General features: G+C 44.8%; 2 protein-coding genes across 2 annotated transcripts in view; one reads left to right on the forward strand and one right to left on the reverse strand.

The window, feature by feature from the left end:
* The window catches only part of BMPER (BMP binding endothelial regulator), a 267662-nt gene that overhangs the window by 49693 nt on the left and 202981 nt on the right, over positions 1-14988 (reverse strand). The window lies entirely within an intron of this gene.
* FANCD2OS (FANCD2 opposite strand) lies at positions 9230-9770 on the forward strand. The gene has a single exon (XM_048839068.2). It carries the CDS (start codon positions 9249-9251, stop codon positions 9768-9770), a length of 522 nt encoding a protein of 173 aa, XP_048695025.1. The 5' UTR covers positions 9230-9248.

The raw sequence follows: 14988 nt of genomic DNA on the forward strand, positions 1-14988 counted from the left end.
ATTGCAGGATTGGCTAGATGTGTTGTCTTTGGTGTGAGATCTAAGGGACAAATTGACCTCAGGTGAGTGACTGGTCTCTTGAGACTGGGCACAACATGAATATTTTGTTATCTTTGGTGTAAGTGACCATTTATCACTAAGGTCAGTTTGCCTGGGTGGCAAGATAGTCCCCTGGGGAACTTCAGTCTGAGACTCCATGGTTTTAAAACAAAAACAAACCAACCACACAACCCAACCCACAACTGTTAGTGATCCAAGAGTTCACATTTGTTACAGCATTGGTGAAATCTAATTATAGAACACCACCAATTTGGGATGTCTGCCCTGTTTTTTTGACAGTCTGCCTGAGGTTGGCACTCAGTCATGAACCACTCCAGATAGTGTGACAATTAGGGAACTGGAACAACAAACAAAAACAGATCGGTTACTACTAATGCTAAGATACAGATATTTAAGCTTGAGCCAAGTCAAAATCAAAGCAAATGGAACAATTTAAGGGTAAGCCATTAAGAAGCGAAACATGACAGATCAAGATAAACATGTTTTCTTTTTTTTTTTTGCAATAGAGTGCAGATTCTAGCTGTGAAAAAGGTTTGCTTTTTAGGTTGCACAGCCAAGATGTTAAGTTAATGAGAGATTTCAGCAATTACTATGTCAACATAAATATAAGCCTGAACATCAAGAATCAAATATGAATAGACTTTTGTTGGTAAAGTGGTAACTACAATAAAGCTAGTTAATTACAGTACACACATGGCTTTCATGTAACCTAAGTGGGAGAAACAGGAGCTTGAGCCTCAAAGCAAATAGAATCAATAAAACAATTGCAAAGAGCAACACAAGGGTGATACAATCTCAAATACAGCTTTTGAACTAACCCAATAGTTCCAAAAACCCTTCTGGTCAGACAGATAAGATCCAAGATTCATAGAAGCCCACAGCTGCCATTTTAATTTCCACAAAGTCATTTGGCTTTCATGTCTGAATTCATCTGTGACCTGGCAACCTACATCAATGCACAAACTGACTACATATGTGGACATCTGAGGAGTATGTCTTGGAAGGATTCCCATCACACAAAAGGCAGTGAAAAAAAGAGTGATGGACATGAATAACTGAAATAAAGTGGACATTTGCGAAAGGAAACAGATGCATAAACCTCCAATAATTCATGTGAATGAAATTTACACTGGGCCAAAACCTGAAGACCTTACCCAGTTTCTAGTCACACTTTAATCAAGCAAAACTTGAGGTCAACAAGTATTTTGCTTTCTGAATAAGGACTAACTGAAAGTTGAATAAGGACTTAAGAATCTAGCCCATTAAAAAGTAAAAAAAATACAGAAACACCAGAATTTGACTGCCTGTATAGAATTAAATGGGAAGCAAAATACATTGACCGAGCTGAGGACAATCAAGCCAAACCCTGGAATACTTAGTAATAGGTGGACAGTGGCTCAGAGCTGATCAACCTGTGCATGTGGGGGAGGCGGGAGGAAACTCAGCCTCCTAGCCCATGTCACTAGGTATGTATCAGCTTTTAAAACTGAAACAAATTAGTGTAATTTTCTTTGAAGAACAACCACCACCACCCCCCAGGGTGGATGCTAATTTAACCATGAAAGCCAAGGTCTGTCCATGCAGTCTTTGCATCAATGTATCTGTTTCTAAAACTGATCTAGTTAAATCAGTGAGTCCTATAGATTCAAGAAACTGCATACATTTATTTGCATGTCCTCAAGTTCATGAGATCATACACTTAAACAACCCTGTTATTTCAATGGACTGTGCTTCAGATGTTTATGAAGATGGAGCTTTCCTGATTTGGTAATAAGGGTAACAGATTTGGGGAGAAAGAAGAGAGGATCTGGTGGCTATACGGGAATCCAAAAAGGACGGAAAGGATGAAGCTTTGATGACACCTTAAAAGGTTTGGAAGAAATCCAGACACATCTGAACTGTCAGACACTTTCCCAGAGGTGCTGGAACAATTTTTTATAGTAGGGGTACTTAGAACCATTGAACTAAACTGTAAGCCTTCTATATAAAATGGGAACCACTGCAAGTCAGAGGATGCTGCAGCATCCCTAGTTCCAGCATTTATGCACTTTCCTGTGAAGATCCACCAAACTTTTGAGAGATGGTCAGCTCTGTTAGCTTCTGAACAGTAACTATACTCTGGGTTGGCCACACATGCTCAGCATAGAATCAAGGGACTAAGGACAAAAGTAGCATTACACCCTCTTTGTGGTCTACCGATCCAGAGGCTGAACAGTTCAGTCCCTGGCAAAATTCGCTAGCTAAGGGATACTCTAATTTGTGTCCAGATGCCTATGACCTCAAAAGACTGTTCCAGCAGCTGGAGCAGTGGCATTTGACCCACCCCCCTCTTTTCCTGGATACACCATCCAGCTACCCTAGAATTTCAACGTGCTTTAAAAAAAGCCCAAACACTTATAATAATTAATACTTAGACTCAGGCTTAGCAATGCCACTTGCTTTTAGTTTCATTTCTCTTGCATGGTGTCTTTTAAATCTGTGTATTTAATGCTCATGAAAGGTATCAGCTCTGAACTCCTCTATTTAGCCACACAGCAGATAGACCGAGCCACAGAAGGGTGATCTTCCCCTCAGACAACCACTATTATTCAGTCCTGCTCTACGTTTGGTGCCTACCTCTTAATTTTTAGCCCAGGTGTTAGCACACTTGCCTGAGATGTGAAAGACCCAGGTTCAATTCACTCCCTCCCCCCAACCAGGTAGATGCCCTAACTATGGACTACAGAGTCTCTCTCTCTGGACCACTGACTATTTACCCACAATGGAAGAATCATTGCATCAGAGAGACAGATTGACTCTGAAACCTGGTGATTACACCATTCTTCCTCCTCTGGAGGTTGTTTGGAGTGAGGCAGGCTCATAACTCATTTCCACAAGAAACACCTTTCACACCTAAGCCACCTTCAAATGGTGGGTTGCCATTTGTGGTTAGGTGCCTCCCTGAAGCCCAGACTTTGGCTCCTATCTTCAAGAGAGGGGATGGACTTAGCACACACCAATCTCGTCAGCAACTCCCACTGACTGGTTTAGGTGGCTCCCCGCTTAGTGTGCTTTCTTTTGTAGATCAGTTTAAGGCACCCACCTCTCCCCATCCGTTGTATAGGAAGCTTAAGTGCCTTTGTGGATCAGTGTTGTTCTTGTGATTTTCTAGGTGCTGTGACGCTCAGTGTTGCAATGCCAAAAGTACCTTTGTCGATCTGGGCTTAAAGTTACTACTGACTTGGACGTAGAAGCAAGTATGGCCTAGATATTAAAAGTTTCATATCCTATTGCCAGTTTCTTGATCTATCCAGTCTCCATGCATTTGATTCCTAATATAATTTTTGGGTTGCACCTTGTTCCTCATTTCAAGGAAAAATGTGGAAAGCATTAAAAGACTTATTGCTGCAATAAAATAGTCTTTTCTATTTCATATGAGACAGGAGAGATAAGGATGAGAAAGAAGGCTACCCATCAGGTTATGATGAGGTGCACAGTCAGTTTCACATGAGTAAGTCTCTCCAGTGGGAAAGGTTTAAAAGACTGAATTGTAGGTGAAGAGGCCATGTATGTAGCAGTCAGCATGGAGAAACAGGAAGCAGTTAAGTAAACGTATGAAGCACGTAGAACATGTTTCAGTGACCTATATTTCATCATGGGGAAACCAACTGATCTCTAAGCAAAGAGTGTACATGTGTCTGAAAACAGGCAAAATGAAACATTTAAAAATTTGCCATGTATGTACTATAAATCTTGATGTAAAAGTTGAAGTACTTCATATTTTAATTTGTGGGTCATGAAAGTGTACTGCTCATACTGAAGTATTCATATTATGCTTGACATCAGAAAACACATTTAGAAGAGTATCACAATTGCTTTTACAGAAAGCTCCTGCCTTGCACTGATCTGCAGATATGTTGAATGCAAAATTACATCGTATTACAATAAATTAATTTCTCCCCCGAGAAATTAATTCAAAACAAATTTATTCAAACTAAATTAAGAAGGCCTAAATTAGCGTATTCTTGGTTGATTAGTCAGACACTGATTAAGTATTAGTCATAACCTGCCTTTTACTCATAATTACAATATTTTCTGGAAAAGTGGCCAAATACATAAGAGTAGAATATCCTAGCGTTGCTGTCAAGTAGTTTGGTTCTGTTTGGATATCACATGGAAGGTAAAATATACCTTAGGAATGGGAATCAATTATATACTAAGTTTGTTGCAGTGTTTTAGTCATGTTGAGAGAGGATATGAGAGAGAAGATGGGTGAGCTAAGATCTTTTATTGGACTGACGGCTGGTGGTGAAAGAAAGCGCTCTGTGTTGCTTGAAAGCTTCTTTCACCAAGAGCCATTGGTCCAATAAAAAGATATTAGCTCACTCACTGTCTCATAGGCACAGAGATTTGCAGTATTTCAGATGTTCCTGTGCTTGTGTTTCCAAGGGACGCTTAACATACTTTCAATGGCATGAGTATTTTTGATGTAGCCCAAAATGTCCTGATAGTTACAAGTATGTGTGTGTCAGACAGCAACAGATTACAAGATCTTCGAAAAAGGTTTGAAATAGTTCAGCCTCCTGGTGGTGAGCAAGCCAAGCCAACACTGAATCAAAACAAACCTGACTAAATTATGCAAATTATTCCCTGGAAACTTTTAGTTATCCTTTGTGAGCTCAGCTGCCAGCCAAGACTGATACTAGTTTTGTGACTACCCAGGGTCATAGCACAGCTCTAGCCATCCAGTCACATCCAAACAGGCATCTAACATTCCCTCTTGAATATGAATTGAGACACATCACGTATGGCATTAAACTTCCCTGGGCACCACCTTATCTGGGTTTGTGCATTTGCCAGATAAGCATTTGAGAGCCAATTCGTTTCTGGAGTTTGTTATTTTCAACTATTTTGTTGTTCTCTACAGCAACTACTGTAACATTTCTCCATCTGTACAGAACCAGGGAATGTAGCCATCTGTATAAGCAGCTTTTTCAAAGGACACCTTACAACTCCCATGATTTATCTGCAGTAACCCCAATATGGATGAAAAGGAGAATGTCAGCTGTGAAAGAACATTTTAGTCAAAGCACTCCAAACCTAGTGAGATGTCAGAAAAAAAATCCCTGATCTGGAAATCCTTATTCATGCAAAACAGCTACTGGAGTCAGAGGGAATTTTCCCCAAGAAACGGTTATAGTACTAGGGCCAGTGTTGGTGAAGACTGAGGTGATTCTTATATTTAGCTGGATGTCCTTCAAATCAAAGGAGGACAGAACACTGGGTCACATTCAGAGGTGACACTGGGTGTCCCACAATGGTAAACTGACGTGACTAAGTGTAGGGTGCCGTTGCACACACACTGACTGCAGGGGCAGAAGAGAGAGGGGTTCAGCAGTGACAGCAACTAACAGGCATGCAAAATCAAGTAGTGGGAAAAGCTAATGCTGATGCTTTATTTAAAATAAAGCACACATCCTTTTTGTTAGTTGCTCATTTGGAGGAGGTAGCAAAAAAGCCAGCATGTATGGTTACACCAAGTTTCATCTCCATTTGGATCACCTCTCAAATACAGCACAAATCCATAAAGCATCTTTCCTCCTAGGCCTAGAACCCCAATGCTTTTACTGTACACATGCAAGGCCTGGAACTGTTTATAATGGAAACATTTGACCCTACAGATATTAGGCACATCTGATGGGTAGTAAAGAAAAACAATAACCTGGTTTATACCCTTTGCCTTTTTTTGGGGTATAGAGAGTTAAAGATTACACTTCCCATAAGCATGTAGGAAATGAAATCTGATTTGGGAGGGAAGTTTTTAGGACTGACTAAAAAGTAATACCTGCTTAGCTAAAACTCTTGGGGAAAAACGTTTTGGTAGAGATTCAATATCTTGCAAGGGCCTTCAGGCATGAGAAAAGTTAACAACTTGATGCAGAAGATTCACTTTAGGAAGTTGGAGCAAAAAAAGGAGTTTAGCCCTAAGATCTTCATCAATGCTCATCTTCTTCATAAAAAGGAGTACTTGTGGCACCTTAGAGACTAACCAATTTATTTGAGCATGAGCTTTCGTGAGCTACAGCTCACTTCATCGGATGCAACATGAAGTGAGCTGTAGCTCACGAAAGCTCATGCTCAAATAAATTGGTTAGTCTCTAAGGTGCCACAAGTACTCCTTTTCTTTTTGCGAATACAGACTAACACGGCTGCTACTCTGAAACCCATCTTCTTCATCTGCATCAGCCCTTTAACGTGCCTTGTGTGGTTGCAGCAGAGCACTGGGAGAGAGCTCTCCCAGCGCTCTTTAAAAACCACATCACAAACACACCTCCATGAGGGCCATGGCTTCCAGCACAGGTCCACTGTCACTTTACAGCGCTGACACTTGCTGCGCTCAGGCAGCCGTGTTTTTGCACACCCGAGTAAGAAAGTTGCAGCGCTGTAAATTGCCAGTGTAGACAGGCCCTAAGTGGCTATATTTTGTATGGACTGGAGGAAGGCAATATGGGTGTGACAAAGTGGGAATGTTTATGTTTTCTCTGAATACTGTGTGGGTGCCTCAGTTTCCCCTATGCATTTCTTAAGTATCTAGGTGGAGGGCAGGGGTCTGCACAGAGGCTGGCTGACACCGTCTCCTGGCAACTGATGGCCTGGGCCCCTCCCCTGCAAAGGTTCCAACTGAAAGTGTTGGAGAACAAAGATCAGATGGCGTCCTTGTCTGGGAAAGAGACAGAGGCCAGAGGGGGGGTTGGGGGGGGGTTCAGTTTACAGCTGGCTGAGGAAATGGAAGAAGGCCCAGAACTGGGTTATGGGCTCCCTAACCCCTGCTCCCCTCCGAGATGGACCTGACTGAGGGGTGCTGTTCTCTGTACCTAAAAGTTCTGTTTTAGACTGTGTTCCTGTCGTCTAATAAACCTTCTGTTCTACTGGCTGGCTGAGAGTCACATCTGACTGCAGAGTTGGGGTACAGGGCCCTCTGGCTTCCCCAGAAGCCTGGGTGGACTTGCTGAGGGAAGGGCACAGCGTGGAAGGGGATGCTGAATGCTCCATGGTCAGACCCAGGAAGGTTAAAGCTGTGTATGCTTCTTGCCCTGGTGACAGTATGCTCAAAGAGAAAGGATGCATGCTCCCCCAGAGTCCTGACTGGCTTTGGATGGAGTAGTTACAGAGCATTGCCCTGACTCTGTAACAATGGGTATCAGGGAGACTAGAGAAGAGGAAGTTACAATAATCAAGACAGGACATGGTGAATTTTAGCTGTAGGGATAGAAAGAGAATGGATATGAGAGATACTGCAGATTCTTCCTCCAGAGTATTTAAGAATATTTGGATGATGTGACAAACTAAAGATGATCTCTAGTTGATAGAAAACATCTGTCTTACTTTCACAAGGTTGTCAGTGGATAAGTAGAGAAGAGGACGTGGAGGGAGAGTAAGGCCAGTTTTCATAGAATATCAGGATCGGAAGGGACCTCAGGAGGTCATCTAGTCCAACCCCTGCTCAAAGCAGAACCAACCCCAACTAAATCATCCCAGCCAGGGCTTTGTCAAGCCTGACCTTAAAAACCTCAAAGGAAGGAGATTCCACCACCTCCCTAGGTAACCCATCCCAGTGCTTCACCACCTTCCTAGAGAAAAAGCTTTTCCTAATATCCAACCTAAACCTCCCCCACTGCAACTTGAGACCATTACTCCTCATTCTGTCATCTGCTACCACTGAGAACAGTCTAGATCCACCCGCTTTGGAACCCCATTTCAAGTAGCTGAAAGCAGCTATCAAATCCCCCCACATTCTTCTCTTCTGCAGACTAAATTATCCCAGTTCCCTCAGCCTCTCCTCATAAGTCATGTGTTCCAGTCCCCTAATCATTTTTGTTGCCCTCTGCTGGATGCTTTCCAATTTTTCCACAACCTTCTTGTAGTGTGGGGCCCAAAACTGGACACAGTACTCCAGATGAGGCTTCACCAATGTTGAATAGAGGGGAATGATCACGCCCCTGGCAATGCTCCTACTTATACAGCCCAAAATACCATTAGCCTTCTTGGCAAGAAGGGCACACTGCTGACTCATATCCAGCTTCTTGTCCACCATAACCCCTAGATCCTTTTCTGCAGAACTGCTGCCTAGCCACTCAGTCCCTAGTCTGCAGCAGTGCATAGGATTCTTCTGTCCTAAGTGCAAGACTGTGCACTTGTCTTTGTTGAACCTCAGATTTCTTTTGGCCCAATCCTCTAATTTGTCTAAAGTCCTCTGTATCCTATCCCTACCCTCCAGCGTAGCTACCTCTCCCCTTCCCCTCTACCGTTTAGTGTCATCTGCAAACTTGCTGAGGGTGCAGTCCATGCCATCCTCCAGATCATTAATGAAGAGATTGAACAAAACTGGCCCCAGGACTGACCCTTGGGGCACTCCGCTCAATACCGGCTGCCAACTAGAGATGAAGCCATTGATCACTACCAATGAGCCCAACGATCTAGCCAGCTTTTTTGGCCATATTAAATTAGCAGGGAGATATCCATGATGATATGTTGGAGAGAGATGCAGAAATAGATGGAGACCAGTCAGGAACTGTCAGGTAAATTCCTAAATCACCAGTGTGAAAATGGTATTGAAACTGGGTGAGTGGCTGAGACCTTAAAGATGCTGCTAACTACACAGAAAACGGCAATTACACACAGGAGCAGAATTTGCATGCATGATTTCTCCACACAACCCCTGGCACCTTCAGATGACCAAGGAGTTATGCATGGGCCCCAAAGAGGATGCTGGCTGCCTCTGACCACACGCACCATCTTTGCAGAGTGCAGCAGGCTTCCTGACCAGGCTTGCTACAGTCAGAGGCAGGCAGTCATTTTAACTGCTCTTCTGGTTTAAGAAATAAAGAATATACATCTTAGCCAGAACAGCTAGGAGCACAACCCTTCAAGATCTCAGCCGATGAGGCGTAGGCACCGGGCACGAGAGTGAGGCGGCTTCCAGTAAGCCAGCACGGAGAGCACACAGGCGTTTGAACGCGGGCAGAAAGCAAACGCGAGGCCCCGGGGGTGGCAGGGCGCGCGCTGAGCCGTCAGAGCGGGCCGGGCGGGGCTCCCGGGGCGGGAGCGCGGGTTCCACGCCGAAGGCGGCGTCACAATGGGTTGCCAGGCGCCCGGCGGAGGAAAGATGCAGCGGGGCGGGCGGCGCTAGCCGCTGCGGGGTGGCGGCCATGGCCGGCGGGTACCAGCTGTGGGCGCCCTGGTCGCCGCTGGACGAGTCCCTGCAGTGGCTGCGGGGCGCCACCCCCCGGCCGTGCACCAAGCACCCGTTCCGGGCGGCGCCGCGCGGCGGCGGCTGCCCGCAGAGCGCGGCGGCCGACCTGGAGGTGCAGCTCTGCTTCCAGGGGCTCAGCCTGGTGCTGGAGCCGGGCGCCAAGGGGCCCGGCCTGCCGGCGGGGGAGCCGCGCCGGAGCGGGGCGCTGCGCAAGCCCCAGGCGGTGCGGCTCAGCGGGCTGGACTCGGTCTTCGGGCGGCTGGTGACGGCGCAGCCCCCGCGCTGGACCGGCTCGTTCCGGGTGTCGGAGCGCTCGGCTTTCTGCCAAGTGATCAGCCCCCGGCAGCGCTGGCCCCGCGGGCTCCGCGAGCCGCAGGTCCGCCTGGCCGTGGCCATGTGCCGCCAGATGCTGCGCGCCATCCTGCTGCTCTACGCCGCCTACAAGAAGTGCGCCTTCGCCCTGCAGCACTCCCGCTGAGCGGCCGGGCCCGGGGGCCCCGCCGCCTTCTCCCCCGGGCCGCTCCCGCGAGGCCGGCCGGCCGGCGGCTGCACCGACCGCACGTGGCTGCTCCGACCGCGCGGCTGCTTCCCAGAGCGGCCGCCGCCCCCGCAGGGCCAGGCGCCGATTGGATCGTAGCCGCTGACCGACGCCGCAACGCTGCCCTGCCCTGCCCTGCCCCACGAGCGCCTCGGCTGGCCTGGCTCACCTTACAAGCCCCCTCCTGGCGCCTCGGAGGCTCTGTGCAAGGCGCTAGTCGAACGGCAGCCACCTAGTTTTGTATACAGCTAATTTTGAAGGCGCTTCCAGTCAAGTTGAAACTGATATGGGAGTGCGGTAAATTCCTAATTTTACCATACAATGCCCAACAGTGCTGTGTTTACAGCTAACGCATGCAACCTAGAAGAAATGAAGGTTTGCATTACAAGATGGAATTTTAAAATATGCTGGCAACTAACATGCACAAGTTTTCCCTGCATAAAGTGCACCCTACAATATTTAAAGTCTAAATCCTTATGGTTTGTTTATACCCAAAAGGATGAAGCCTACACATGTAACTTTGCTTTCTAATGTTCAAACTGAATACTATTAATTTGGTTCAGAATTGGTCTAGGAAGGACCTCACAATCAAACTGAGCCACTCCAACTTGATAGACATGCAGATTTACAGAATAAAATATTTTAGTTAGTGGATACAAATGTGCAAATTTATCTTACAACATGTAAGAGTAATATTCAAATTGTTTGCAACCAACTGGACCTCTGCCTTGCAACATTCATAGTAAAATATCCTATCTTATCGTTTGCTACTAATGAATGAAGGAGTTCACTGTCCAGCTAGAACATCTTAGACATGCAGTTTTCACATATAACATTTAAAGGATCCTTACTCGTTCACGGCAACTTACAAAACACCAAGACTAACAAGAGTTAAGTTAGTGGCTTCTTCCTGCGTGCAAAGTAAAAATTGTTATGACTTGTTTACAGCTTATGAACATACAAGAAATTCAGTTTTGCTTTACAGTGTTCAAAGTAAAATCTATGAATTGGTTAAAATTAATGGATGAGACCTACAAAGAAATGCACCCTTTACCTTACAACATTGAAGTAAACAACTCTCACATTGAAATATTTGTTCCTAAGGAATAGAGGCACTTATAACCAAATGAATAAAAACAATTTACTATGTATTCAAAGTCACTTATGTTTACATCTAAATGGATGCAACTGATAAAAGCATTATACTTTAAAATATGTAAGACATTCCTTATGACTTGTTTACAGCTAATGGATGTAATTTACAAAGAAATGCACTTTTGCCTTAAAACATTCCAAGAAGAGTCCTGATAATTTGTTTACAGTGAATGGATACAACCCTCAAGAAAAGCACCTTTGTCTTAGAACAGTCAAAGTAAAAATAGTTGTGATTTGTCTCCAGCCAATGCAGGCCACTTATTAAAAGTGCAACTTTTGTTTTATATCAAAGGTGTATGACATTTATAAATACACCTTTCCCTTTCATTCATAGGGAAAAGCTTTAATGCGTTCAGTTACTATGCATGTAACAAGTTGACAAGATAATTACTCGTCAGTGTTTGTGTGCTAACTATGTTGGTGTTATCAACTAAAATGTCTTATCAACAGCTCACCGCTTACTTTCTGCTCAGTAAGTTATAGGGACTCTCTCCCCCCCACCCCACTTAGGGGGCATTGGGGCTCCAGACCTATTCCTGTGATTGCCCATAGATCAAAAGGGCATTTTCTGGCAGTGGCAGTCATTAACACCCTTTAGCCCAACAATACTGGTCTATCCCCTAAGCCAGATATACCTTAGAGCCAGTCACTAACATGTATCCAGTACAGGAGCCCCACTCCGTATTTAAACAAAATACATTTCTATATTAGAAATTTAATGGGTTACATATACACACACGTAACTTTACCACTGGGAGTAGTCCCACTAAAATAAATAACTCACAGAGGTAAAGTTAAGCATGTACATAAATGTTTTCAGGATCAAGCTGCAAAAGAATAGGCCCTTTTGGCTCTGAATCAGACTCCCCTACTCCAGTTACCATTTCTGCTTTGGAGGAAAATGGTATCAGCATGCTGTGAAAACACACATATTGTATCTATTATTACACCTGAAAATATCTGTACAGGTGGAATAGGAACAGTATTCTTTCAATACCTCCCTTCCAAGTTTCCCCTGCAGGCTTCCATCATACAATTTGTAATGTTAGTTGGTATGCTAGCTACTGTATGCTACCAGACAAGACAAGTTTAGCAAAGATCCTAATGATACTGCCAGAGGCAGCCTCCTTTTTGGGCTCATCTAGTCTGCTGTCAGGTCAAGACTGTTTTCTCTGAAAATATGCAGGCTATACACACAGATTTTTAAAGCTGTGCCTAAAGATACAGAGAGGTGCTGGGGGGGGGGGGAAATCGCACTAGGCACCTGTCTGCACCTAAATACCTTTGAAAATCTGAACCAGAAAAATCTAACCCTGTCCCCACATTGCTGAAATACTACAGAATGGATTTAATTAGTAATGACTGAGGCAAGTTTTAGAATAAACTAACAAACAAAGGATGGTTTACTTTATACATTCACTAGTCATGCTGCTGTACTCTAGCCTGGCTGTATTCCCAGCTTGTCTCTGCAACTGGTTCTTGACTTCTGCTGCTACCCACACATAGCAAACAGGAACTGTGGCAGAGCATAAACACCTGCAGGATGGGTGGCAACTTTAATGTTAAAGTTTACCCATTTCTACCACCCTATCAATTATTGACAGACAACTGAAAAGAGTGGCTTTTTTACCAATCCATGACAGTCACGATCAGCTAATCTTTTAATGCTGCATTGGCCTTAACCACAGCAGTGTTCTCCATGGCCATCAGACTCTGAAAAGAGCCAAAGTTACACCTCTGCTGAGATCAGAACAGGAAATTATTTATTTCAGCTAGGATAGAAATAGACTGATTGATATTTGCCTCCTAGCACTAGTTCCCAGTTGAGTGCCTGAGCTAAAGTTACTTCTTCCCCTTCCCCCTGCAGCACATACACACCAGAGAGAGTGCACTGAGAAATCTTATTACACCAATAATGTTTTTTGATTGCAGCTGGTAAATAGTCCCGTCACAGTCAGGTCTGGAATTCCTCTGCAGTTTTACAAAATGGGGTTAACACAAACAACAAAAACCACACAACTGAATGGGTGTTATGTAGGGATGGCAAATTGCAGATAGGCACATTAGTAAATTTGTTTGCACAGCTTTATAGTCACAGGAAATCTGCAACTTAAATGACACGATGTGTTTCCCCAATTTCATTTTGATACTTTCATCTATCAAAATGTCAGAAGGATTAGACTTGGCTTTGGCAGTGACAAACTGACAGTGAAGTGAAGTAGAGCATTATTGATTATTGCCTAACAGTGCTGTGATTCACCCACCAGGGACCCTTGTGTGCTGTTTTGTTACCTGAGGAGAACAGGATTTAAACAAAGGGGCAAAATCATCCAGCAATTGCAAATGGTGATTGGATGCAGGTTCATTTGCAAACAAGTGAAAGATAAGCATTAATAGGTTTGCCCAAGTTACTCTCAGAAACGTTAATCAGAGCCACCTTTAGTTCTCTATTGGTGTAAGTGGCTGGAGTTCTGTTGACCTGTGTGTAATTTTACAAATCTACACAAGCAGAAAATTTGACCTTTGTTTGGATCCAGCTGAGATGTTAACATGTTTTGTCTTATCTTCGCATTCATCTAAGCCATTCATCCCCTGGCATACCGCAGAGATGCTAGCAGCATATTGACCACAAGCACAGTTCTCTGTCTCCAACTCCAGAGCAAGCAGCAGGTCCCCTCCATACAGCTGGATCATACAGATCCCGTAGATACCCAGCCTGTCTGCTGGATCTAGGGCAGACTTTTCCAATACAATCTCAAGAGTCTCAGGCTTCAAAAGACTAGTCTGCTGCTGCTCTAAATCCTGGACTCTTTCCCCCACTCCCATATCTAGATAGGGCTTAAAGCATCTCTATTTTCAAAATTGATCTGATCAGGTAAATCTTTAAGTAGATGCTCATCCCCCACCCCCTTTCCTCACCCATACGCACTCTCCCTGGTTGTTACTGATGCAAAACACTCACTGAAGCCAGTGGGAGTTTTGCCCAAGTAAAAACTGATTAATGACTAAGGGATTTGACCCCTAGTTTTTTGACTGTATTTCAAATCCTTCATTTTCTGGACACAAATCTATTGCAGATATTAGACTTCTAAATCAAAATCCAACTGGCAGGTCATCATGCATGTCTGTAGGCAGATGCAGAGGAAAAAAAGTCTAATTGTAGCACACTTCTCATTAACATACAAGAAGTGTAAATAAGGTGGATTTTAAGCCAAGTTTATAGACACTACTTCTGAAATAAATCTTAACCCAGCCACTAGATCTGCATCTGCAATTCAATCATTACTATGTATGTATGTATGTATCTGTAACGGGTCAGCATCCACCTCACATGAGCGCCCCCTTTTCTCTGGCCGATATATCTACAGTCCGTCTTTTACTAGGGTGGCATCCACTTCTCATGGGCAGCCCCCTTTGGTTGGTTGGTTGTGAGCCTGCTTTTCTTTGTTTCTTATATCAGGGTCGCAGCTGCCTCTTGTGAGCACCGCCCCAGCTGATGGTTCCCTTGCCTGGTCTTCAGCAGCTCAGCCCTCCAGCCAAGCTGCCTTCCAGGGTATACAGTCCCAAGGTCTTATCACAGCCCTGGTATGGGGCTGGAGCTCTTAGTGCTTCTGGGAGAAGCCTACCTTCTTCGACCACTCAGCCAGGGCCCATCTCAGTACCCACAACTGGTGGGGTTTCAGCAGGTCTCACTGGACTCAGTCTTCAACCAGACCAGTGGGGCCCATCTCGGTGCCCTCGCTGGCCTGCACAAGTTTTGTGCTCAGTCCCCCTGGACTTCAGCCTGCCCACCCACACTGACCTTCCACTGGTCTTCTTGCTCTTCCCACCAGCCAGGCACCAAATCTTCAGTAGCCATCCCTGAGCTTCAGTCTTGTCTGCAGTGAGCTGTCCATGGTACTGCTGCTCTGCCAGCCAGTCACCAAAGCCTCACTCCTCAAACACCACACAGCAACTGAACTTCTCTGTGCTGCTGCTCGTTTTATATAGGGCCTTTTGGCCC

The sequence above is a fragment of the Caretta caretta genome, chromosome 2 (genome assembly GCF_965140235.1).
Source record: "Caretta caretta isolate rCarCar2 chromosome 2, rCarCar1.hap1, whole genome shotgun sequence".
NCBI lineage: Eukaryota > Metazoa > Chordata > Testudines > Cheloniidae > Caretta > Caretta caretta.